At 43.4% G+C, this 23,237-nt stretch overlaps 1 protein-coding gene and 1 pseudogene across 1 annotated transcript in view; both read left to right on the plus strand.

The window, feature by feature from the left end:
• F10 (coagulation factor X) overlaps positions 1 to 23,237 on the plus strand; it is a 36,197-nt gene that overhangs the window by 4,088 nt on the left and 8,872 nt on the right. Inside the window, exons 3-6 of the mRNA XM_059685161.1 lie at positions 4,338 to 4,362; positions 5,271 to 5,384; positions 7,029 to 7,157; positions 19,424 to 19,716. Of these exons, the coding sequence (XP_059541144.1) occupies positions 4,338 to 4,362; positions 5,271 to 5,384; positions 7,029 to 7,157; positions 19,424 to 19,716 (561 nt within the window). The remainder of the gene's footprint in view (positions 1 to 4,337; positions 4,363 to 5,270; positions 5,385 to 7,028; positions 7,158 to 19,423; positions 19,717 to 23,237) is intronic.
• Positions 567 to 4,217, plus strand: LOC132228558 (lysine--tRNA ligase-like; annotated as a pseudogene).

A 23,237-nucleotide genomic window follows, 5' to 3' on the forward strand; every position in this document is an offset into this window, starting at 1 on the left:
CCCACCCACACTGCAGGCCCCCATCCACACTGCAGGACCCCCATCCACACTGCAGGACCCACACACACTGCAGGACCCACCCACACTGCAGGCCCCCATCCACACTGCAGGACCCCCATCCACACTGCAGGACCCACCCACACTGCAGGACCCCCACCCACACTGCAGGCCCCCATCCACACTGCAGGACCCCCATCCACACTGCAGGACCCACACACACTGCAGGACCCCCACCCACACTGCAGGCCCCCATCCACACTGCAGGACCCCCATCCACACTGCAGGACCCCCATCCACACTGCAGGCCCCCATCCACACTGCAGCGCCCCATCCACACTGCAGGCCCCCATCCACACTGCAGGCCCCCATCCACACTGCAGGACCCCCATCCACACTGCAGGGCCCCCATCCACACTGCAGGACCCACACACACTGCAGGACTCCCATCCATACTGCAGGACTCCCATTCACACTGCAGAACCCCCACCCACACTATAGGACCCACCCCATTCATACTTCAAGATCCCATCCACAGTGCAGGCCTCCCCATCTACACTCCAGGACCCCATCCACACTGCAGGCCCCCTCCATCCACACTGCAGGAAGCCTCCATTCACACTGCAGAACCCACCGACACTGCAGGAACCCCATTAACACTGCAAGACCACAGTTGAGCTCCCACCACATGCTGAGTGCTGAGGAGACCCGCACCACACAGGCTCCATGTAGACCCACTCACTTGCTGCACCTGCAGACCACCTGACCAACATCACCTTAAGGGGTAGGTAGTCTCTATGCCAGAAGAGCCCAGGAGGTTCATCTTCTGTGCCCTTCGAGTACAGGTGAAGTTGCAAGTCATGGCCAATTCAAGGAATTTTAAGTCAGAAGAATTTATTTATATCAATAACAGACTGCCTTGGGGGACATAATTGGAGTTCTAAAGAATCCTGGAAAAAAGAAGAAGGGTTTGCAGAGCGTCATTCTCCATAAAATGACACTATTGCCTCAATGCTCATATAGGTCACCTAATCCTCACTTTGGCCTCAAAGACAAACACATCGTTGGAGGTACTTGGGCTTGGACCTGAATGACTTTGTAAAGAAGAAATTTATCATTTACAGTAATAGTATCATGTGTATAAGAAGATTTTGATAAGTTTGGATTCCTAGACATTGAAATTCCTAGGATGAATGCCATCTCTAGTGGAGATGTGCCCAAGTTTTTCATCACCTGGCAAAATTACCTGGACATGAACTTACATATAAGAATTGCTCCAGAACTCTGCCATAAGATGCTGGTGAGCAGTGGCATTGTCCTGGTTTGTGAAATTGAATGCCAGTTCCAGATGATTTGACTATAATTCACCACCTGTGAATTTTTACATGGCCTCTACAGATCATGATGATCTCCTGAAACCGTGGAGATTATGTCAGGGATGGTGAAGCACATTACAGACAAGATCACATCCACCCTCCCAATGGCCCAGAAGGCCAAACCCATCAGACTGACTTCACCCCATCTACAGAGTCAGCATGGTAGAAGCACGGGAGAAAGCCCTGTAAGGAACTAGCCTGCCAGGAACAAACCTCCTTCAGAACTGAAGAAACTAAAACACATTCTTAATGATACCTGTGTGGCAAAAGCTACTGAATGTCCTTTACCTCAGGCCACAGCCAGACTCTGATAATCTTGTCAGACAGTTCCTGTAAGTGAGTCGCAGCAACCCCATATTCATCTGTGATCACCCACGGATAGTGAGATGTTTGGCCAAACGGACCACTCTGGGTCTCACTGAGCACTTTGAGCTATTTGTCACAAAGAAGGAAGCGTGCAGTACCTACAATGACTTAGACAGTTCCATGCAGCAGCAAGCAGTTTTTTACAGAACAAAACAGAAGCATTGGAGACCTTATTTCCTGGCAACTACCATCAGTTTTGCCTCAAATAAACTCTTAAAAATTTGAAGGAAGAGAGAGAGGGAGGAAGGAGTGTAAGGAAGAGCAGATCAAAGGCACTGATGAGGAGGAGGCCGTGTTCATAGATGAAAAGCTCTGTACTGCCACGGAATGCCCACAGCTGGCTGGGGCTTGGGTAGTAACCGCATCGCATCACCATGTGTCTCACAGTCTCCAGTAACATTACAGAAGCACTGTATTTCCTCCCATAAAACCTGAAGCTAGGAAGGAGAATATAGCAACCACTAATACATTGGAAAACACACTTGGCACTTCTGTGTAGAAAATAGTCATTATAAATTGTGGGACTCAGACATCTTTGTATTTCTGCAAAAGATCAAGGTCTGCAAGGGATTCGTGTATGTTTCTATCCGTTTGACCACCAGTGTTCATTTCAGCCACCAGAAGAGAGAAGAGGCATTGAGAATTCATTTTCACACCTTACCAAATACATGACTTGTCTATTTTTAAAAGTTATTCATAATTTCAAGAACTATTTTCACTTTTAAATGCTCTTTTAATTCATATATGCATCGTTTTGTGTATGAAATAAACAAAATATTAATGAATATTTGTAATTCCAATCCAAGTTTAGGTACTACTTTTTTCTCAGCATCATTTCCGAAACATTCTTCCTTACTTCTATATATAGCTACCATACTTATAATCTTAAAAACCCAAATTAAATTCTATTGTATCAACACATTTACTTCTTTCCCGTTTTGGCCATATAGGTTGTTTTCATATTACTATTATGAAATCATGTACATGCATAGTTCTTCTGGGTTATCTCCTAAGAAGAGCAGCTGCTCCAAAGAGGATTACTGGATCAAAGGTTAGCCACAAGTCTGGTTCCAGGTAATATGGAGAAAGCACACTCCACCCTGTCTCCCACTGAATGTAACTATAAAACCCGGGTAGACTGCATGGAGCCGCTATTTGAGGGCCCTGAAAAGTACATAGCAGCAGTCATTGAAGAAAACGAGAATTCAAAGTACCGCAGAGTTGTGAGTTTATCATTTGTATCCCCTGCAGTTCTCCAGACACCACTCGACCTGAATCTAACTGATAATTGTACGATTCCCAACGGTCCTGTGGCAAACCCCTCTCCTCAAAGTTCCATGCATCCATGGAACTTTCTACAAGATAGGCCATATCCTGTGTCCTAAAAACACATCCTAACAAATGTTAAAGATTGAAAACATATAAAATGTTATCTGACAATAATGAAATTAACCAAAAATCAATAACAGGAAAATTTCTATGTATTTGGAAATTAAACAGCACACAGCACCCTTCTAAATAATTTGTGGGTCAAAGAGAAAATCTCAAAGGAAATTAGAAAATATTTTCGGCTGAACAAAAACGAATATACAACATAGTGCTTCTGGGGGAACTTACAGCATTAAAAGTTTTTATTGGAAAAGAAGAAAGGTCTCAGATTGATATTCTAAGCTTCCACATTAAGACACTAAAAAAATAAATAAATAAAGCAAAATAAAACCACAAACTGGGTGTCGTAAAATGCTTTTTCTCTCAGTGCTGGAGACCACAGGTTCGACATTAAGGTGTCGCCAGGGTTTGTTCCTTCTGGAAGACCTGTGGGAGAATCCGTTCCACGCCTCTCTTCTAGCTTATGGTGGCTGCCAACAATCCTTGGCATTCCTTGGCTTGTAGATGCATCACTCCAATCTCTGCTTCCATCTTCACATGGCCTTCTCTCCGTGTGTCTGGGTCCTTTTCTGTCTCTTATAAGGACCTCCTCATGGATTTGGGGTCCATCCTAATCCAGTAGATCTCACCTCAATTGATAACTTACTTATATCTGCACAAACCTTATTTCCAATTAAAGTCACATTGTGAGTTTACACCTGATTTTGGAAGGTTGGGAGACATTATTTAACCTACCATAGACAGAAAATTTTTTTTTAATCTATGAATATTTTTTCATTAATGTAGGCTCTTGATGCCCTGATTTAATTACCAATGATCATTTTCAAAATTACCATGATTGTTAACCAATAATTCATTTCTTTATTGAATCTTTGACCCAAATTTTTCAACTAAAAACCATTTACTGGAGTAGCAAACAGAGCAAAGCATTTTTGGTACACTCCATTTCTTGGAGATTCACTTGAAAATATACTTTCAATATTCAACAGAGATGGTGATTGAAGCCACCATTTGCACCTTTATAGATACGGAAGATTTAAAAAACTTTCCCGTTTAGATTGAATAGTTCTAGAGCAATTTGTTTCAGAAAATGACCTCTGTTTGGGAAAGTATCCTATTCAAGTTGAGTTATTAGGTTATAATTTGTTATAGGTGTAAAATGTCTGTGCTTTCCCTAATGTCCTTTAAAATATTTTTTTTCTCTTTTAGAATGAATTCTGGAATATATACAAAGGTGAGATGTTTTCTATTTTAACCTTAAGTGAGAGGGGTTCATTAGGATATTTAAGTTGGGAGAAATTGTATTTGAACTTTGAAAATGCTTCCTGAATTGCCTTTCTCTGTTCCTGTTTAAATCCTATGTATTCAACTTGTTCTGTCTGAGCATTTTCATAAGTTATTGTAAAATAGTTTTTTATAGTAACTTTACACCAATCCTAATGTTGCCACTTACATATAGATTTAAATCAGTATGTTCTCATGTGAGAATACCAAATTTAGTGATAATTTTAAAAATCCAAGAATTATTAGGAAAAAAATAGAGTCTGAAAGATTGGATCCTATAATAAAGTAAGCATCTTGAGTCAACCCTTAAACCACCTGAAATGGCATTAATCCTGACTAATGTTTATCCTGGCAATACCATTCAAATTTCTCAAAATGACTATTGGACTTACCTCTAAATTAGATTGTACAAATGCACCAAGAAATGTGAAGTCCCGTGTTGGTGTTGGGCAGTTGTCTCTGCATTCTCATTTTACACAGAGCATTTGGAAACAGGAACCCTAACATCTCTGTTGTCCAGTGTCAGACAATCACATGTCTTCCCCCTTCCAGATGGTCCCACATAGTCGCCATCCTAGAGCTCTTCACTCTAATGTAAAAATTCTGTCAAACATTTCAGCAAAAACTGGAAAACTCAGCCAATGACCCAGTAAGATAACAGCATCACATACACAGAGCCACAAAAGGTGAGGATACTGTGAAGTTCAGTTAGGTGAAATTGTTTACAGGGCAACAGGAAGAAGTCCACGTTCATTTGAGTTATCTGAAAAAATGTGTGCCAAGATCAACACAGCAAGGTGATTTCCATGGTGATGGAAATTGCCCGCAAGCTTCGGTTTCCAAACCCTTTCTTTGCAGATGGTGACCAGTGTGAAAGCAATCCCTGCCTGAATCAGGGCAGGTGTAAGGACGGCCTCGGGGAGTACACCTGCACTTGTCAGGAAGGATATGAAGGCAGAAACTGTGAATTACGTGAGTTCCTCTTCTTGGTAGGCCTTCAAGTCCGAGTTACCTGAAGAATCGAATGTGGGAAAGAGGGACAAAGTCAAAATGTCCAAGGGAACAATCTCATGTCACCTCTGATGTCGAGTCTGTGCTCCATTATGAAGGGCCACTGTAGTCACAGAAAACAACAAAAATTAATGGCCCTACAATCCACTCAGTGTTGGAGTTAGGTGAAACACAAATCACCTCATTCATGAAGCATGTGGCCCACTAACAGAAATGAGAATTGATTTCCTTCTTGGATTAGAATGTATCCCTCATCGTTGGTAATTATATTCCTGTGGTCCTGGGCAATGTTTCTAAATCACCACACCTCACATTTTTTAGTGCAAGTGCCAATGCTAACTGTTTGGGATTGTCCAATTAAAAATTTGGAACATTTAATTCTACATGGAAAAGTCACTAAGAGTTTTCCTAATATGCTGGTTGATTTTTAAATAAAAACTAGCTTTAATATTAAACCAGATTTCCCTAAAGAGAAAGATTTGCTTTTCTTTTTATTACTTAATTTATAATATTTGCAATGTGCTCTTGAATTAGATTACTTCAGAATTTTCTCTGACGGAATATCAACTAGGCATCGTTTCATCCCAATCCAGAGCTGCCGCTCTTCCACACCTTTTGGTTCTGACCCCAGGGCCATGATGAATTTTTCTAAAGTTTCATTAACGTTGATCTTTGCATTACAATTACTTTTTCATCAAAACCCAAGTGGGGAGTGTAAATGGCCAGGGTAGCATCACTGATGTGAGTTTGGAGGTTGAGTTCAGTGCACACAGGAAGCAGGTGGGTGATTCTGGCTCAGGCAGAGCTGCGGATCTGAGGTCTAGGAAGACTCGGGTCCACACGGACACTGCGCCAAGAGCTTCCTGTGACCCATGAGGTTATCCTGTGAGGTGGCACGGCCTCCTCCACTTTACAAGTGAGGAAACCCAGGCCCCTGGTTGAAATAACTTCCTCAAAACACACAAGTGAAAGAAGGGCCAGTTTGGCACTAAGGTTGGCCTGCCTCCAGGATGTGCACTGACTGTTTCGTTTCTTCTTCCCACCACACTGGGGCCCAGACCCATCTCTGAGACCCTTGTTACACAGGGACTCTTCTAGCCTCAGAGTGGGTGGGCCTCTGGCCACTCCACCAGGCTCCTCTTGAGCCCCTGGCCCGGAACCCACCCTCCTGCAGGCAGCCCTTCCAAGCTGGTCAGGACCTATGTGCCTTCTTAGCGCTGAACTTTAGACCTTTCCAGCCTCCAGGGCCCTCACTGGCCATCTTCAGATTATTTAAGGACCTCCTGGAAGGCTGGTGCCGGGGCCCAGAAGATACTCAGCTCTCGCCCTAACTGTACGCCATGGTTTCCCCAGGCAGCCTGGGCAGTGAGAAGAGCACACGCACAGGCATGGTCCTGTCACGCCACCAGCTGCTCTGGGCAGCCCATCCTGTTTGCACCAGCTGATGTGCATGGGCCATGTGGCTCCCGCCTTTTGTTCTAGCCACTGGCTGCTGCAGGGCTCACAGTGGGTGTATGTCCCCCTGGGGCTGCTGTCCCTCCTCCCGGCCAGCTGCAGCCTCAATTTCCTCAGCCTGTCCTGAGAACCAACATGCGTCCCTTACAGCCATGCGAAAATTCTGCAGCCTGGACAATGGGGACTGCGACCAGTTCTGCAGAGAGGAGATCTCTGTGGTGTGTTCTTGCGCCAGCGGGTACATCCTGGATGATGACGACAAGTCCTGCATCTCCACAGGTAGGAGGAGCATCGGGCCACCCCACCAGGGCTCCCTGAGTCAGAGAGGCTGGTGCAGAACAGCCAGAGCAGCCGGGGTGGGCCGCCGATTTAGAGACAAACCCCTGTTTCTGGGAGCTGCCTGAAAATTGGGCTGGCGATATTACCTAACTGCTTAGTAAATGTGCAAATTAAGAGAGCAATGCATGGAGGGCACTTTGCACAGTGCCTGACTCGTAGCAAACCCCCTAACTATGTAATGAGTGTGTGGAGGCCTGATTTGTACCCCTGGATAGGACAGGAGGCTTGGGAGACTGGGAGTTACAATGAACCAAGATGGGAGTGCAGGCGGGTGAGGGCAGCCCAGGCCTGACTGTAGGAGCTGGAGAGTTGGAAAGAGGGGAGCCGAGGCCCCTCGAGAAATAATTTAGGCCCTAGCTGGTTTGGCTCAGTGAATAGAGTGTCAGCCTGTGGACCAGAAGGTCTCGGGTTCGATTCTGGCCAAGGGTACGTACCTCAGTTTCAGGCTCCTCCCCAGGCCAGACCCTGCTTGGGGCTCGTGCAGGAGGCAACCAATCAATGTGTTTCTCTCACATTGATGTTTCTCTCTGTCTTTCCCTCTCTCTTCCACTCTCCCTAAAAATCAATGGAAAAATATTCTCGGGTGAGGAATAACAACAACAAAAAAAGAACTAATTTAGGTTGTGTGGGCCTCGATGTTAATCAAATTTATTTATTCTTTTCCTTGATAAAAGCCGGACACGATGAGTCTGGCCTAGAAGCTCGGGAGGACATGGCCTATTAAGGGGCTGAGTAGGGCCAGGCCCTGGGGTCTCACACACTGTAGAAAGGTCCTCGTATGCTGCAGGGCCAACCTGGAGCCAGTGGTGTGTGCTATGGGTTAGCTCAGCGAGATAGACCACCGACTCAGAATTTAAATTTTAAGAGCCTTTATTAAGCTGAACAGCTGACTGCTAGCCGTGTCCTTCCCATAAGAGACCACAGCTTGCAGTGCAGACCAAGAGTACAGCAAGACCTTTTATCTGCAACACTACAAAGTATATTTTTTTAAAAAAAGAAAAAACAAACTGCAAAGCGGTTCATTAGACGTTCCTGGTACTGGCAGGGTAAAAAGTTTACATAAAATTGACGAGCAGGGTCACACCTGCCTGGGTTCAATCATAACACATTGCTTTTCTAGCGAGGTAATTAGCCATTTTTCTTCCCCATGGTCCCTGTCCCTCAGTCTACTCAGTAATTCTTTTTTGTCAGGCCCCTGCCCCTAGCACAGTGTGGAGGCACCACTCCATTCTCTCAGTCTCACAAAGGCACCAACTTGTTTTTCAAAGCCAGGTTCCCTGACTGACCCACAGCTTCAGCATCAACTGTTCGAGGGGGGTCAGTGAGGGTGAGGGTGTACAAATACAAAGTCCAAGGCCCACTCCACAAGACAGGAACATTCCAGAATGACTGCAATTAGATAACATCAACTCTCTCAACAAGTAAAAGACAGTATCATTTACATCTCCATTGGTAATGAGATTTTTAAACTTACGCTGGTTCAACAATAGGGGGTAGACTGTAACATGCACGCAAATTTTGTTTACATTCCAGGAATAATTACAAATCAATTTAACAAAGTGTGATATTTGCTGGAGGGGGTGGGGGTGGGGGACAGGGGGCAGGGGGAGGGAGCCAGGTAAACTACTTCCTAATTCAGTATTTCAAAGGACAGTGATTACAGATATCAACACCACACTCTTTATCTCCAGCTAACACTGCACAAGTCTGCTGGGGGTGGGGAGGGCTCCTTCAGGTCCTGCTGGAGCCCTCGCAAACACTAAAAAGAACTACGTTCTGCTTATCTGATTTTACGCAAACCCACTGAAGCAGAGAGGAGCCATCTGTTTTCTTTTGTTTTTTCTTTTTTAAATAAATCTTTATTGTTCAGATTATTACAGTTGTTCCTTTTTTTCCTTCCATAGCTCCCCTCCACCCGGTTCCCACTCCACCCACTATACTTATCCCTCACACACACTGTCCTCGTCCATAGGTGTATGCTTTTTGACCGGACTCTTCCCAAACCCCCACACTCCCTTTCCTCCGAGAATTGTCAATCCATTCCCTTTCTATGCCCCTGATTCGATTCTATTCACCAGTTTATTCTGTTCATCAGATTTTTAATTCACTTGATTTTCAGATTCACTTGTTGATAGATATGTATTTGTTGTTCATAATTTTTATCTTTACCTTTTTCTTCTTCTTCCTCTTCTTAAAGAATACCCTTCAGCATTTCATATAATACTGGTTTGGTGGTGATGAACTGCTTTAGCTTTTTCTTGTCTGTGAAGCTCTTTATCTGACCTTCAATTCTAATTTATAGCTTTGCTGGTTAGAGTAATATTGGTTATAGGTTCTTGCTATTCATCCCTTTGAATATTTCTTGCCACTCCCTTCTGGCCTGCATAGTTTCTCTTATGAAATCAGCTGACAGTATGGGTACTCCCTTCTAGGTAACTAACTGTTTTTCTCTTGCTGCTTTTAAGATTCTCTCTTTCTCTTTTGTCCTTGGCATTTTAATTATGATGTGTCTTGGTGTGGTCCTCTTTGGATTCCTTTTGTTTGGGATTTTCTGTGCTTCCTGGACTTATAAGTCTATTTCTTTCACCAGGTAGGGGAAGTTTTCTGTCATTATTTCTTCAAATAGGTTTCCAATATCTTGTGCTCTCTCTCTCTTCTTCTGGCACCCCTATAATTCGGATGTTGGTATGCTTGAAGTTGTCCCAGAGGCTCCTTGCACTATCTTCATATTTTTGTATTATTTTTTCCTTTTGCTTTTCCAATTGGGTACTTTTTACTTCTTCATATTTCAAATCTTTGACTTGATCTTGGGACCCTCTAGTCTGCTGTTGGATCTCTGTATATTATTCTTTATTTCAGTCAGTATATGCTTAATTCCTAATTGGTCCTTTTTCATATGCTTGAGGGTCTCACTATATTTCTCAGAACTTTCTAGAAGATTCTTGAGTAGCCTTATAACTGTGGTTTTGAACTCTATATCCAGTAGTTTGCTTTCCACCATTTCTTTCATTTGTGACCTATTTCTTTGTCTCCGCATTTTGGCTGCTTCCCTGTGTTGATAGAGTGGCTTCCTGTGCTAGGTGTCCTATAGGGCCCAGTGGCTCAGCCTTCCCAATTACCTGAGGTGGACACTCTTGGTGCACCCCTTTGTGGGCTGTGTGCACAGTCTTGTTCTAGTTAAGCCTTGATTGCTGTTGGTGTCACTAGGAGGAATTGACCTCCCTGCCAATTGGCTGTGAGGACCCGTTGTGCCTATATGGGAGAACTTCTGTGCTAGAGACACCCTTATGGGGCAGGCCTTGCTTCAGTGTGGCTTTGGCGCTCACTGACTCTGCCCCCTGAGTGTGTCTCTTATGGATGTTAAGAGTTTTAATCTGGATGGTCTCACTCTGACCACTGGGTAGACTGGCTATTGGATCTCCAAGGGGGTGCAAAGTCAACCACTGCCTGAGGCCACCCAACAGGAGCTACAGAGAGATCTGCAGATTCCTCCTCTTTGTTAGGGGTTTGGAGGTGCCCAGGTGAGGCACAGCTGTGAACTAATGCAGGCTGCTGACAGCCTTAGGCCTTTTGGAAGCTCTGGGGTTCTCTGACCCAGCTGCAGTTTGACAGGTTTTTAGGCAGAGAATGGCCAGCCCATTAGTATGCAAAGGCTCTGCACAGCTTGGGTGGGGTTGCAAATTGGGTGGGGTGTGGTCTCAGGGAGTCACAGGGCTGTGCAAACAGCAATGGTTGCCATCGGCCCTCCCCCAATGGGTCCCTGGGTCAATATGTCCCTCCACCCTGTGCAGGAACAATGAATTCTGCAAGGACCTCTGCGAGAAACCCGCCCTCATGTTCCGGCCCGATGCCAGACAATACAGTTTCTCTCCTTATGAGTCTGGGTCCCCAGATTCTCTCCCAGAACTGGATTTCAGAGCAGTCAGGAGCTTGTATCTCCCTCCTGGTTGAAAAAGATAATAGTGTAACCAGCTGCCAGCCCCTTTCACGTGAGCCTCTGTACCTCCACACTTCCACACCTTTGTACCTCCTACCGGACTCAGTGCACTTTTCTCTTTCCTTCTAGTTATAGAATTTCCACTCAGCGAGCCTTCCCGTGGTTCTGGGTGCTATTTTTTTTTACTTTTAGTTGTAATTTTAATGTGGTTGTGTGCAGCAGCAAGTCCAGGTGTTTACCTATGCCGCCGTCTTGGTTGACCTGTGTTTTTATTTTTTTATTTTTTTATTGCTTAAAGTATTACAGAGTATTACATATGTCTCCTTTTATCCCTGACCTTAACAATCCCCTGGCCTCCCCAACTCCCCAGTGTCTTATGTCCTTTGGTTATGCTTATATGCATGCATACAAGTCCTTCGGTTGATCTCTTACTGCCCCCCTGCCCCCCCGCACCCACTCCCAACTCTCCCCAGCCTTCCCACTGTAGTTTGACAGTCTATTCGAGGCTGCTCTGCCTCTGTATCTATTTTTGTTCATAAGTTTATAATGGTCTTTATTTATTTTTATTTTTTTTAATTTTTTTAATTAAATCATTATTGTTCAGATTATTACATTTGTTCCTCTTTCCCCCCCCCATAACTCCCCTCCTCCCAGTTCCCGCCCCACCCTCCGCCCTCACTCCCCACCCACTGTCCTCATCCATAGGTGCACGATTTTTGTCCAGTCTCTTCCCGCATCTCCCACACCCCTTTCCCCCCTAAGAATAGTCAGTCCATTCCCTTTCTATGTCCCTGATTCTATTATAGTCACCAGTTCATTCTGTTCATCAGATTATTTATTCACTTGATTCTTAGATTCACTTGGTGATAGATGCATATTTGTTGTTCATAATTTGTATCTTTACCTTTTTCTTCCTCTTCCTCTTCTTAAAGGATACCTTTCAGCATTTCATATAATACTGGTTTGGTGGTGATGAACTCCTTTAGCTTTTCCTTATCTGTGAAGCTCTTTATCTGACCTTCAATTCTGAATGATAGCTTTGCTGGATAAAGTAATCTTGGTTGTAGGTTCTTGGTATTCATCACTTTGAATATTTCTTGCCATTCCCTTCTGGCCTGCAAAGTTTCTGTTGAGAAATCAGCTGACAGTCGTATGGGTATTCCCTTGTAGGTAACTGAGTTTCTTTCTCTTGCTGTTTTTAAGATTCTCTCTTTATCTTTTGCTCTTGGCATTTTAATTATGATGTGTCTTGGTGTGGTCCTCTTTGGGTTCCTTTTGTTTGGGGTTCTCCGCGCTTCTTGGACCTGTAAGTCCATTTCTTTCACCAGGTGGGGGAAGTTTTCTGTCATTGTTTCTTCAAATAGTTTTTCAATATCTTGCTCTCTCTCATCTTCTGGCACCCCTATAATTCTGATGTTGGTATGCTTGAAGCTCTCCCAGAGGCTCCTTACACTATCCTCGCATTTTTGGATTCTTTTGCTTTTGCTTTTCTGGTTGGGTGTTTTTTGCTTCCTCGCATTTCAAATCATTGACTTGATTCTTGCGCTCCTCTGGTCTGCTGTCAGGAGTCTGTATAATATTCGTTATTTCAGTCCATGTATGCTTAATTTCTAGTTGGTTCCCCAATATAACATCGAGGGTCTCATTAGTTTTCTTGTAGATCTCATTAAGTTTATCGGCAGCTTCTAAACAGTTCTTGAGAGACCTTAAAAGTGTGGTTCTGAACTCTATATCTTCCATTGACAATTTTGTCCTGTTTCTTTGTCTCTGCATTTTGTTATGCTTCCTTGGTGCACCCCCTAGTGGTCTTTGTTCGAAGCCTTATAGTAATACCAGGGAGGGTTTGACCTCCAGGCCAAGTGGCTATGAGAATCAGCTGTGTCAGCAGTGAGAGAACTTCTGTCCTCTAGGGAGGTGCTAATCTAGCCTTTGCCTGAGGCTATCCGGCAAATGCCTCTGTGCAGGGCTTGGGCAGGGCGGATCGCACAGGATCAAGAGGGTGGGCCAGAGAGAGCAGTTATGGCGGCTCTCAGTCCTGTCCCCAGGGGCTCTGCCTCTCTGAGTCCCAGCACCCGCTGCAAAGCTCGGAGAGAAAGCTGCACTCGCTCTGACCGAAGCCAGACAGTCCCGCTTCTCCCATTTGAGTCTGGGTCCCTAAAGACTCGCCTGTATCTGGAGCTCAGAGTCTGCGACTCCCTCCCGATTGAAAACGCCAACCGCGCCCTCCGCCGCCAGCCTGCTCCACGCACTCCGCACCTCAGAATTTGACTTCAGCACTGCGCCTCCTCTGAGTGTCCGTATGCGTTTCTCTTTCCTCCTAGTTGTAGGACTTCCACTCAGCCAGAGTTCCTGTGGCTCTGGGTGATGTCCGTTCAGTCTTTTAGTTTCACTTTTGAAGTAGTTGTTCAAAGCAGCAAACTCCGGCGTTAACCTATGCCGCCATCTTGGTTCTCTCTCTATAATGGTCTTTATTATCCATAAATGAGTGAGATCATGTGGTATTTTTCTTTCATTGACTGGCTTATTTCACTTAGCATAATGCTCTCCAGTTCCATCCATGCTGTTGCAAATGGTAAGAATTCCTTCTTTTTTACAGCAGCATAGTATTCCATCGTGTAGATGTACCACAGTTTTCTAATCCATTCATCTACTGATGGGCACTTAAGCTGTTTCCAGATCTTAGCTATGGTGAATTGTGCTGCTATGAACATAGGGGTGCATATATCCTTTCTGATTGGTGTTTCTGTTTTCTTGGGATATATTCTTAGAAGTGGGATCACGGGGTCAAATGGGAATTCCATTTTTAGTTTTGTGAGGAAACTCCATACTGTCTTCCACAGTGGCTGCACCAGTCTACATTCCCACCAGCAGTGCACGAGTGTTCCTTTTTCTCCACATCCTCTCCAGCACTTGTCATTTGTTGATTTGTTGATGATAGCCATTCTGACAGGTGTGAGATGGTACCTCATTGTTGTTTTGATTTGCATTTCTCGGATGATTAGTGACTTTGAGCATGTTTTCATATGTCTCTTGGCTTTCTGAATGTCCTCTTTTGAAAAGTGTCTTTTTAGGTCCTTTGCCCATTTTTTGATTGGATTGTTTATCTTCCTTTTGTTAAGTTGTATGAGTTCCCTATAAATGTTGGAGATTAAACCCTTATCCGTGATAACATTGGCAAATATGTTCTCCCATGCAGTGGGCTTTCTTGTTGTTTTGTTGATGGTTTCTTTTGCTGTGCAGAAGCTTTTTATTTTGATGTAATCCCATTTGTTTATTTTCTCTTTAGTTTCCAATGCCCTATGAGCTTTATCGGTAAAGAAATTGCTTCGGCATATGTCTGAGATTTTGTTGCCTTTGGATTCTTCTAGTATTTTTATGGTTTCCCATCGTTCATTTAAGTCCTTTATCCATTTTGAGTTTATTTTTGTGTATGGTGTAAGTTGGTGGTCTAGTTTCATTTTCTTGCATGTATCTGTCCAATTTTCCCAACACCATTTATTGAAGAGACTATCTTGACTCCATTGTATGTTCTTGCCTCCTTTGTCAAATATTAATTGAGCATATTGGTTCAGGCCGATTTCTGGGCTCTCTATTCTATTCCATTGATCTATATGTCTGTTCTTGTGCCAGTACCAGGGAGTTTTGAGAACAGTGGCTTTGTAATACAGCTTGATATCTGTTATTGAGGTCCCACCTACTTTGTTCTTTCTCAGGATTGTGGCAGCTATTCGGGGTCTTTTTTTATTCCAGATGAATTTTTGGAGAGTTCGTTCTAGGTCTGTGAAATATGGCATTGGTATTTTAATGGGAAGTGCATTGAATTTATAGATTTCTTTGGATAGTATGGACATTTTAATGATGTTGATTCTACCAATCCAAGAACATGGTATGTTCTTCCATCTGTTTATGTCTTCCTCTATATCTTTTTTCAGCATCCTGTAGTTTTCTGAGTAGAGGTCTTTTACCTCCTTAGTTAAGTTTATTCCTAGGTATCTTAATTTTTTTGGTGCAATGGTAAATGGGATTGTTTTTTTAATCTATCTTTCTATAAGTTCACTATTGGTGTATAGAAATGCCATAGATTTCTTGGGGTTAATTTTGTATCCTGCTACATTGCCAAATTCATGTATTAAGTCTAATAGTTTTTTGATGGAGTCTTTCGGGTTTTTAATGTATAATATCATGTCATCTGCAAAAAAGGACAGTTTTACGTCTTCTTTTCCAATTTGGATGCCTTTTATTTCTTCTTCTTGTCTAATTGCAATGGCTAATACTTCCAGTACTATGTTGAACAGGAGTGGTGAGAGGGGGCATCCCTGTCTTGTTCCTGTTCTTAGGGGAAATGGTGTTATTTTTTGTCCATTGAGTATGATGTTGGCTGTGGGCCTGTCATATATGGCTTTTATTATGTTGAGGTATGATCCTTCTACTCCCACCTTGCTGGGAGTTTTTATAAAAAATGGGTGTTGGATTTTGTCAAATGCTTTTTCTGCATCAATTGATATGATTATGTGGTTTTTTTCTTTGAATTTGTTTATGTGATGTATCACGTTTATTGATTTGCAGATATTGTACCATCCGTGCATCCCTGGGATAAGTCCTACTTGGTCATGGTGTATGATCTTTCTGATGTACTGCTGGATCCAATTTGCTAAGATTTTGTTGAGGATTTTGGCATCTATGTTCATGAGGGATATTGGCCTGTAATTCTCTTTCATTGTGTTGTCTTTACCTTGTTTTGGCATTTGGTGATGCTGGCTTCCTAGAATGAGCTTGGAAGTGTTCCTTCCTCTTGGGTTTTTTGTAGTAGTCTGAGGAGGATAGGTTTTAGTTCTTCCTTGAATGTTTGGTAAAACTCCCCTGTGAAGCCATTAGGTCCTGGGCTTTTGTTTGCTGGAAGCTTTTTGATGACTACTTCAATTTCTTCCATAGTTATTGGCCTATTGTGATTTTTAGATTCTTCCTGATTGAGTTTTGGAATGTTGTATTTTTCTAGGAATTTGTCCATTTCCTCCAGGTTGTCTAGTTTGTTGGAGTAGAGTTGTCCATAGTATTTTTTAACAATCATTTGTATTTCTGTGGGGTCTGTTGTTATTTCGCCTCTATCATTTCTGATTTTGTTTATTTGGGTCCTCTCTCTTTGCTTCTTGGCGAGCCTGGCTAGAGGTTCATCAATCTTGTTTATCCATTCAAAGAACCAGCTCTGGGTTTCATTGATTTTATGTATTGTTTTTTTGTTCTCTATGTCATTTATTTGTGCTCTGATCTTTATTATCTCCTTCCTTCTGCTCACTCTGGGCTTTTCTTCTTGCTCTCTTTCTAATTCTTTGAGATGTAGAGTTAGATGATTTACTACCATTTTTTCTTGTTTTTTGAGATAGGCCTGTAGAGCTATAAACTTCCCTCTCAGGACTGCTTTCATTGTGTCCCATAGGTTTTGGATTGTTGTGTTTTCATTGTCATTAGTTTCCAGGATGTTTTAAATTTCTTCTTTGATCTCATTGGTAACCCAATCAATATTTAATAACATGCTATTCAGCTTCCAAGTTTTTGAGTATTTTGGGTTGTTTTTATTGTAGTTTATTCCTAATATTATGCCATTGTGGTCTGAGAATATGCTTTGTATGATTTCAATCTTCTTGAATTTGGGGAGACTTTGTTTGTGACCCAATATGTGGTCTATTTTTGAAAATGTCCCATGAGCACTTTAGAAGAATGTATATTCCGTGGCTTTGGGGTGAAATGTTCTGAAAATGTCAATTAAGTCCATCTGATCTAGTGAGTTATTTAGGATTGCTGTTTCTTTGATTTTTTGTCTAGAGGATTTATCCAGTGATGTCAGTGGTGTGTTAAAGTCCGCTACTATGATTTTATTGTTGTCAATCTCTCCTTTGATATCTTCCAGGAGATTTTTTATGTATTTGGGTGATCCTGCATTGGGTGCATATATGTTTATCAGGGTTATATCTTCTTGTTGTATTGATCCCTTTAGTATTATGAAGTGGCCTTCCTTATCTCTTGTTATGGCCTTCACTTTGAGATCTATTTTGTCAGATATAAGTATTGCGACGCTAGTTTTTTTTTCATTTCCATTTGCCTGAAAGATATTTTTCCATCCCTTCACTCTCAGTCTGTGTGAGTCCCTTACTCTGAGGTGGGTCTCTTGTAGACAGCAAATATACGGGTCATGTTTTTTTATCCACTCAGCCACTCAATGTCTTTTGATTGGAGCATTTAGTCCATTTACGTTTAAAGTTATTATTTAAAGGTACTTGTTTGTAGCCATTTCTAATTTTTGTGCTTGTTTTCCTTCTTAGCTTTTTATTTCTTCTTTTTACACCAGTCCCTTTAGCATTTCTTGCATTGTGGGCTTGGTGGTGATAAACTCCCTTAGCCTTTTTTTGTCTGTGAAGCTTCTTATTTCCCCTTCAATTTTGAATAATAGCCTTGCTGGATAGAGTATTCTTACATTCAGTCCTTTGCTTTGCATCACTTTGTAAATTTCAGTCCATTCTTTTCTGGCCTGATGTGTTTCTGTTGAGAAATCACTTGATAATCTAATGGGAGATCCCTTGTATGTAACTTTCCATCTCTCTCTTGCAGCCTGTAAGATTCTCTCTTTGTCCTGAACATTTACCGTGGTAATTATGATGTGTCTTGGTGTGGGTCTTTTTGGGTACACCTTGTTTGGGACTCTCTGTGCTTGTGTGACTTTTTTCTTCCCCACCTCAGGAAAGTTTTCTGATATTATTTCCTCGAATAGGTTTGCTAACCCTTGTTCCTCTTTCAGTTGTTCTGGCACCCCTATTATTCGTATGTTGTTTCGTTTCATGTGGTCCCATAGCTCCCTTAGGCTCTCCTCCTGACTTTTAATTTTTTTCTCCAATTGCAGTTCAGTTTGAGTGTGTTTTGCTTCCCTGTCTTCTAATTCACTAATTCGGTCCTCTGCTTCGCCTAGTCTACTGTTGGAACTTTCAATGGTGTTTTTTATTGCAGCTATATCACTCTTTATTTCTTCTTGGTTCTTACCTAAGTTATTGATTTTTTCATCCATTTATTTTTGATTCTTACATAAGTGGTTGATTTTTTCATCCATTTCTTCTTGATTCTTGCATAAGTTGATGAGTTTTTCCTCCATCTGGTTTATGCACTCTAGGACCCTTAATATGAATTCTTTTTCTGCCATGTTGCATGCCTCTGTTTCACTTAGCTACTTTTCTGGTGTTACCACCTTTTCTTTCCTTTGGGGGTTTCTTTGTCTACCCATGTTTGATCTCACCGTTCAGTGGCTGCTCCTTGGGTGGCAGTGGCTCCTCGGGTTGTGGTTGCTCCTCGGATGATTATGGTAGCAGCTTCTCCTCAGTTGGCAGCAGCTCCTCTGGTGGGTGTTGTTCACAGCTGTGGAGGCTCCTCTCGGTTGTCCTGTTTTCTGATGGGCCTCCACACCTCTCCCTTTCTCTGTCTGCTGTTGTCCCCTCTCTCCGCCTCATTTCCTTAGTTGGTAATAATACAGAAAGGAAGCTTTCTGGTATTAGCTGACATCTCCCCTGAGCTTGGTAATTTTAAGGGTAGTCATCCCTATTAGACATTATCATACAAAGCCGTGTTGTGCAGTGCTCCTTCTTATGCCTCAGGTTGTTTGCATGTGTTGTCCCTTTTCCCCAGAACAATTTAAAAAAACAACAAGAACAGTATTTCATTAGAAAATCTTCACGCACACAGCAGGGTTGACAGGATTTGACAGTGAGCACCCATATGTGCCTACCTGGGTTCTACAATTAAGCTCTTTGCTTGCTTCATTGCCTGCCTGCCCCTCTGTGTCCTCTGTCCACTGTAAGCCTCTGTAGTATGTGGGTGCATTTTCCAAGTAGCTTGCAGACATCCCCTTCAATGCTTCAGCATCCTGGTCAGCCCCAGAGCCGGTGTCTGCAGCAGGTCCTGTAGGTGAGACTGACACACAGGGGAGGCACTGACGGGAGGGCACTTTCCCTGCATCATGACAGTCACGTCCACCTTGTAATGCCACCGAGATCAAGACACAGGGCACTCCGCAACCCAAAAGTTCCTCACACCCTTCCCAGTTACCAAGCACACGCTTCACTCTTCCCCAACTGTAGTTCTCCAGGCCCTCTGACCCAACCTGTAACCTTGGGGGTTGCAGCCTCTCTCTCTCTGGCCACCCTATACCTCCTGCTGATAATGAACTGTGCATGCAGTGCAGGGAGGGATTCACTTTGCTGAAGCCCCAGGCCATTGGTTTTTCTTCCAGAGCCTTATCCCTGTGGGAAACTCACTCTGGCATGGAGGAGGAGGCCAGAGTCCCTGACTGCCCACAGCAGCGAGGATCCTCCCAAAGACGGTGAAGACCTGGATCCCACCATGAACCCTTTCAATGGAGACGTGGATCCCATCACAAACCCTTTTGATGGAGACCTGGAACCCACCACAAACCCATTGGATCTGCTGGGCTTGAACAACACTCAGCTGAGCTCAGCAGAGGAGAACTCACTTGTCAGGATAGTGGGAGGGAGGGACTGCAAAGATGGCGAGTGTCCCTGGCAGGTAAGTGCTGAGCACGTTTAGTGAGTTAACTGGATGGGCGACTCATTTTGTCTGGGCACTGCAGGCACAGACATGGAGGCCGCGGCTGGGATCATGATGCCCGCGCACACATGTGGACCCTCAGCAGGCTCTGAGCTCCCATGCTGAAGGAACCTGAGATGAGAAGGAACTAGGCACTTGCCAACACCCTCCCCGCTGCTGCCCATTCCCATCCCATGCTCAGGATCTAAGCCCTAAAACCTCTACTACAGTAGAAGGAGAGATGGGGTGCCAGCTCAGGCCTTGGATGAGCAGGTAAAGGGCAGCTCCCCTGATTATGGGTGAGGTCTCTGCTGGCTCTTCTCTTTGACTGGAGTCAGAAAGATTTACTCTCCTTGTTTCATTTCTAATTTGTTAAAACTTTTTACTGAAACACCTAAATTCTAATGAGGCAGAGAGTACCTTAGAGCAGCAGTTCTCAACCTGTGGGTCGCGACCCCTTTGGTGGTCGAATGACCCTTTCAGAGGGGTCGCCTAAGACCATCCTGCATATCAGATATTTACATTATGATTCATAACAGTAGCAACATAACAGTTATGAAGTAGCAACAAAAATAATTTTATGGTTGGGTCACAACATGAGGAACTGTATTTAAAGGGCCAGAAGGTTGAGAGCCACTGCCTTAGAAAAAAATACATCCATTTGTTATCAAAGGTAAAAAAAAAAAAAAATCCTTTTGTTGTTCATTTGGACTAAGGTTGGCAGATTTAGCAAATAAAACCACAGGACTTCCACTTAAATTTGAATTTCAGATAAGCAATGAAAAATTTGTAATGTCAGTATATGCCAGATATTACTTAGGACATGCTATTATACCAAAAATTATTTGCAATTCATTTGGTTCCAATTTAACTGGACGTCCTCTGTTTTATCTGGCAATCCTAACTTGGACTTAATACATTTTTAGTGTTCAAAGCCAAAATGGCTTCTCCTACAAGCAAAATCCCAGAGCTGCCAATTACCTCAGCTCACCCTCATCTGCAAGCTACACGATAGCGATGCATTTGTCTGAATTATCAAGAGCCAATACAGGACATTTCAACTTCTAGTCATCATTCACACCATGTGTATTTATGGAGAACTTGCATGTCCAACATAGAGTTGGGGTTGTGTGTGTAGACTGTGAGATCATCAGAGCTGTTTCTCTGACATGTGGACATCTAGATCTGGGAAGGGAGGTGAGATCCACCCAAATGACCACAATTCAAGTTGATGTGATAAATGCCACCAAGGTGGTACCAATGGGTGTAGAACAAAGTTCCACTGGGAAAACTAGTACAAGCGCTCTCAAGGTGGAGGTTTCAGCTCTGGGGGTGGTTTTAGATGGGACTCCAAGGGCAGAGGGGACAGGGAAGGGGACTGGGCAGAAGGATCCTCACCAGCCGGTTCCTCGATGAATCTGTAGGGATTCATGATTCTTGCTCTCCTGGTTCCAGTCTGCACAAGTTGCCTCACCTCCATCTTTAAGAAGAACAAATGGTGTCCAGTCTTAGAAAGACTGACTTGCCCTCACTCATCATCCAAGTTGTATTAAGAGTTGATAAATTATACCAAAAAAAGAAAGGGTAAAGAAACATTACAGAAGTCCCCTGACTTATGATGGTTCAACTTTTACAATGGTTCAGTTTTACAATGTTATAAAAGTGATACAAATTGATCTTTCCCGGGTTCTCCATGTGCGGTATGATACTCTCTCCTGATGCTGTCAGTGAGCCCAGCCAGGTGATCAAGAGGGGAAGCAACCAGTACTTCACAGTGTTTTTGACTATTGTATTCTGAGCACCTTTAAGGTGGGCTAGGCTAAGCTATTATACTTACGAGGTTAGGTGTATTGAACGCATTTTTTACTTACCATATTTTCAACTTACACAAATGGGTTTATTGGGACCTGACCCATCATAAGTCAAGGAACATCTGTACTACATACCAGACAGGAACATCTTCAAGAATTCTTTTAGAACTTGATGTTATTTGTTTCATTTACCCACAATATTTCCAGCCAATAACTGTTGTTTAAAGGATGTGGAATTCCCATAATAAAGGAGAGGAAAAAAATGCTCCATCTCTGTATTTGCAAGCTCGGTGTTTTGGGAGGAAAGAAATATAGGAGAATTTTGGGTGGTGACTTTCACTTGCCCCATCAATGCTCACTCCCAGGTGGAATACTCCTCACTCCCAAATCCAAAATCAGGGTGAAATCCCCTTACAAAAGTAGGCACATAGATTATACAGAAATTAACCTTGATGGTGGCCTTCCATGAGCTGTGGGAGATTGGCTTGAATAGTGGATCCCTTCTAAGCCCACAAGTGACACCAGGGTAGGCAAGCATTTGTCCATAGACTGGCTTCTGCCTGGTCTCTGGCATATACTTCATAGCCACAGAGACAATAAAGATCTTCAACGCAGTGACAATTGTATATCTGTGCATAACTCTTTAGAGAGCGCTGTGACAAAACCAGAACAAATAAAAGACTAGTCATTGTCAGTGTGAGTTTGTAGACCAGGCAGGGAAAAAGGTAGATCAATTATGACACAACTCTACTCAGTGGCTAGCACTTGCCACTTAGTAGGGCCCAAGCAAATCTCTGTAGAGTAAATGAATAAGTGTGTCTGTTGCCTGGTGGGTAAAGCAAAGACCAGAAGGCATGAGATGCTGCCCACACCCGTGCTGTGGAATCAAAGAGTGGTGGGTTGGGAGGAGATGGAAAGGTGGGCTGGGGTCAACCATGAGCCACCTCTTGGAGAGAGAATGTGCCAGGGTCTAGGACTGAATGGCCAGTGGGACAGGTGTGGTGATGCAAGCTCAGGTCTGCAGGACTGGCCATGTTGGGCCATAGCCCAAGTGATCAGTAGAACACTGTAGGTGTGCTGGTTCCAGCCTTGTGTTCCAGTTTGCAGATGCCACAGCTTGTCAGGGCCAGCCTGACAAGGTTGAGCCGGGCTGAGGCAGGGAGGTGGGAATTGAGAAAAGAAAGAAACACAGAACAGCGGGGTCGGAGGACTCCAGTTCTCTCCATGAACTGAAGCGAGTTTATTAGCTATACAATCCTATTTATACACAACACACTGAATAGGAGGTCTGTCAAGAGGAATGTATTCTTTGTTCCTCTTAACCTCTAAAGGAGAGACACAGCAGAAGGAAAAGTTCTCAGGACAGCATATCTCAGGAAATAGTTACAGACTTCTTGGTAAGCCATGAAAGGCTGTTCTTATTCTACAAAGGTTGCTGTCATTCTACTGATAATTGCCATCCAAACAAGTCTGGGAAAACTGTGTGGGTAAGGGTCCCAGCCTTGCTAGCCCCTTCAGGTGCAAGGACCTTGCCAGCTTACATCTGGTACCCAACAGATCCCCCATCTTGGTTTTTTAGGTGAAGTTCATGTTTCAGTGTCCGACAGTTTCTTATGTGTACATGTCAGCAGTAATATTTCAGTTCTGGATGGTGGACAAATGGTGGCAATGCAGGTCTGACCCTCTCTG

This window comes from Myotis daubentonii, chromosome 2 (assembly GCF_963259705.1).
Source record: "Myotis daubentonii chromosome 2, mMyoDau2.1, whole genome shotgun sequence".
Classification (NCBI taxonomy): Eukaryota; Metazoa; Chordata; class Mammalia; order Chiroptera; family Vespertilionidae; genus Myotis; species Myotis daubentonii.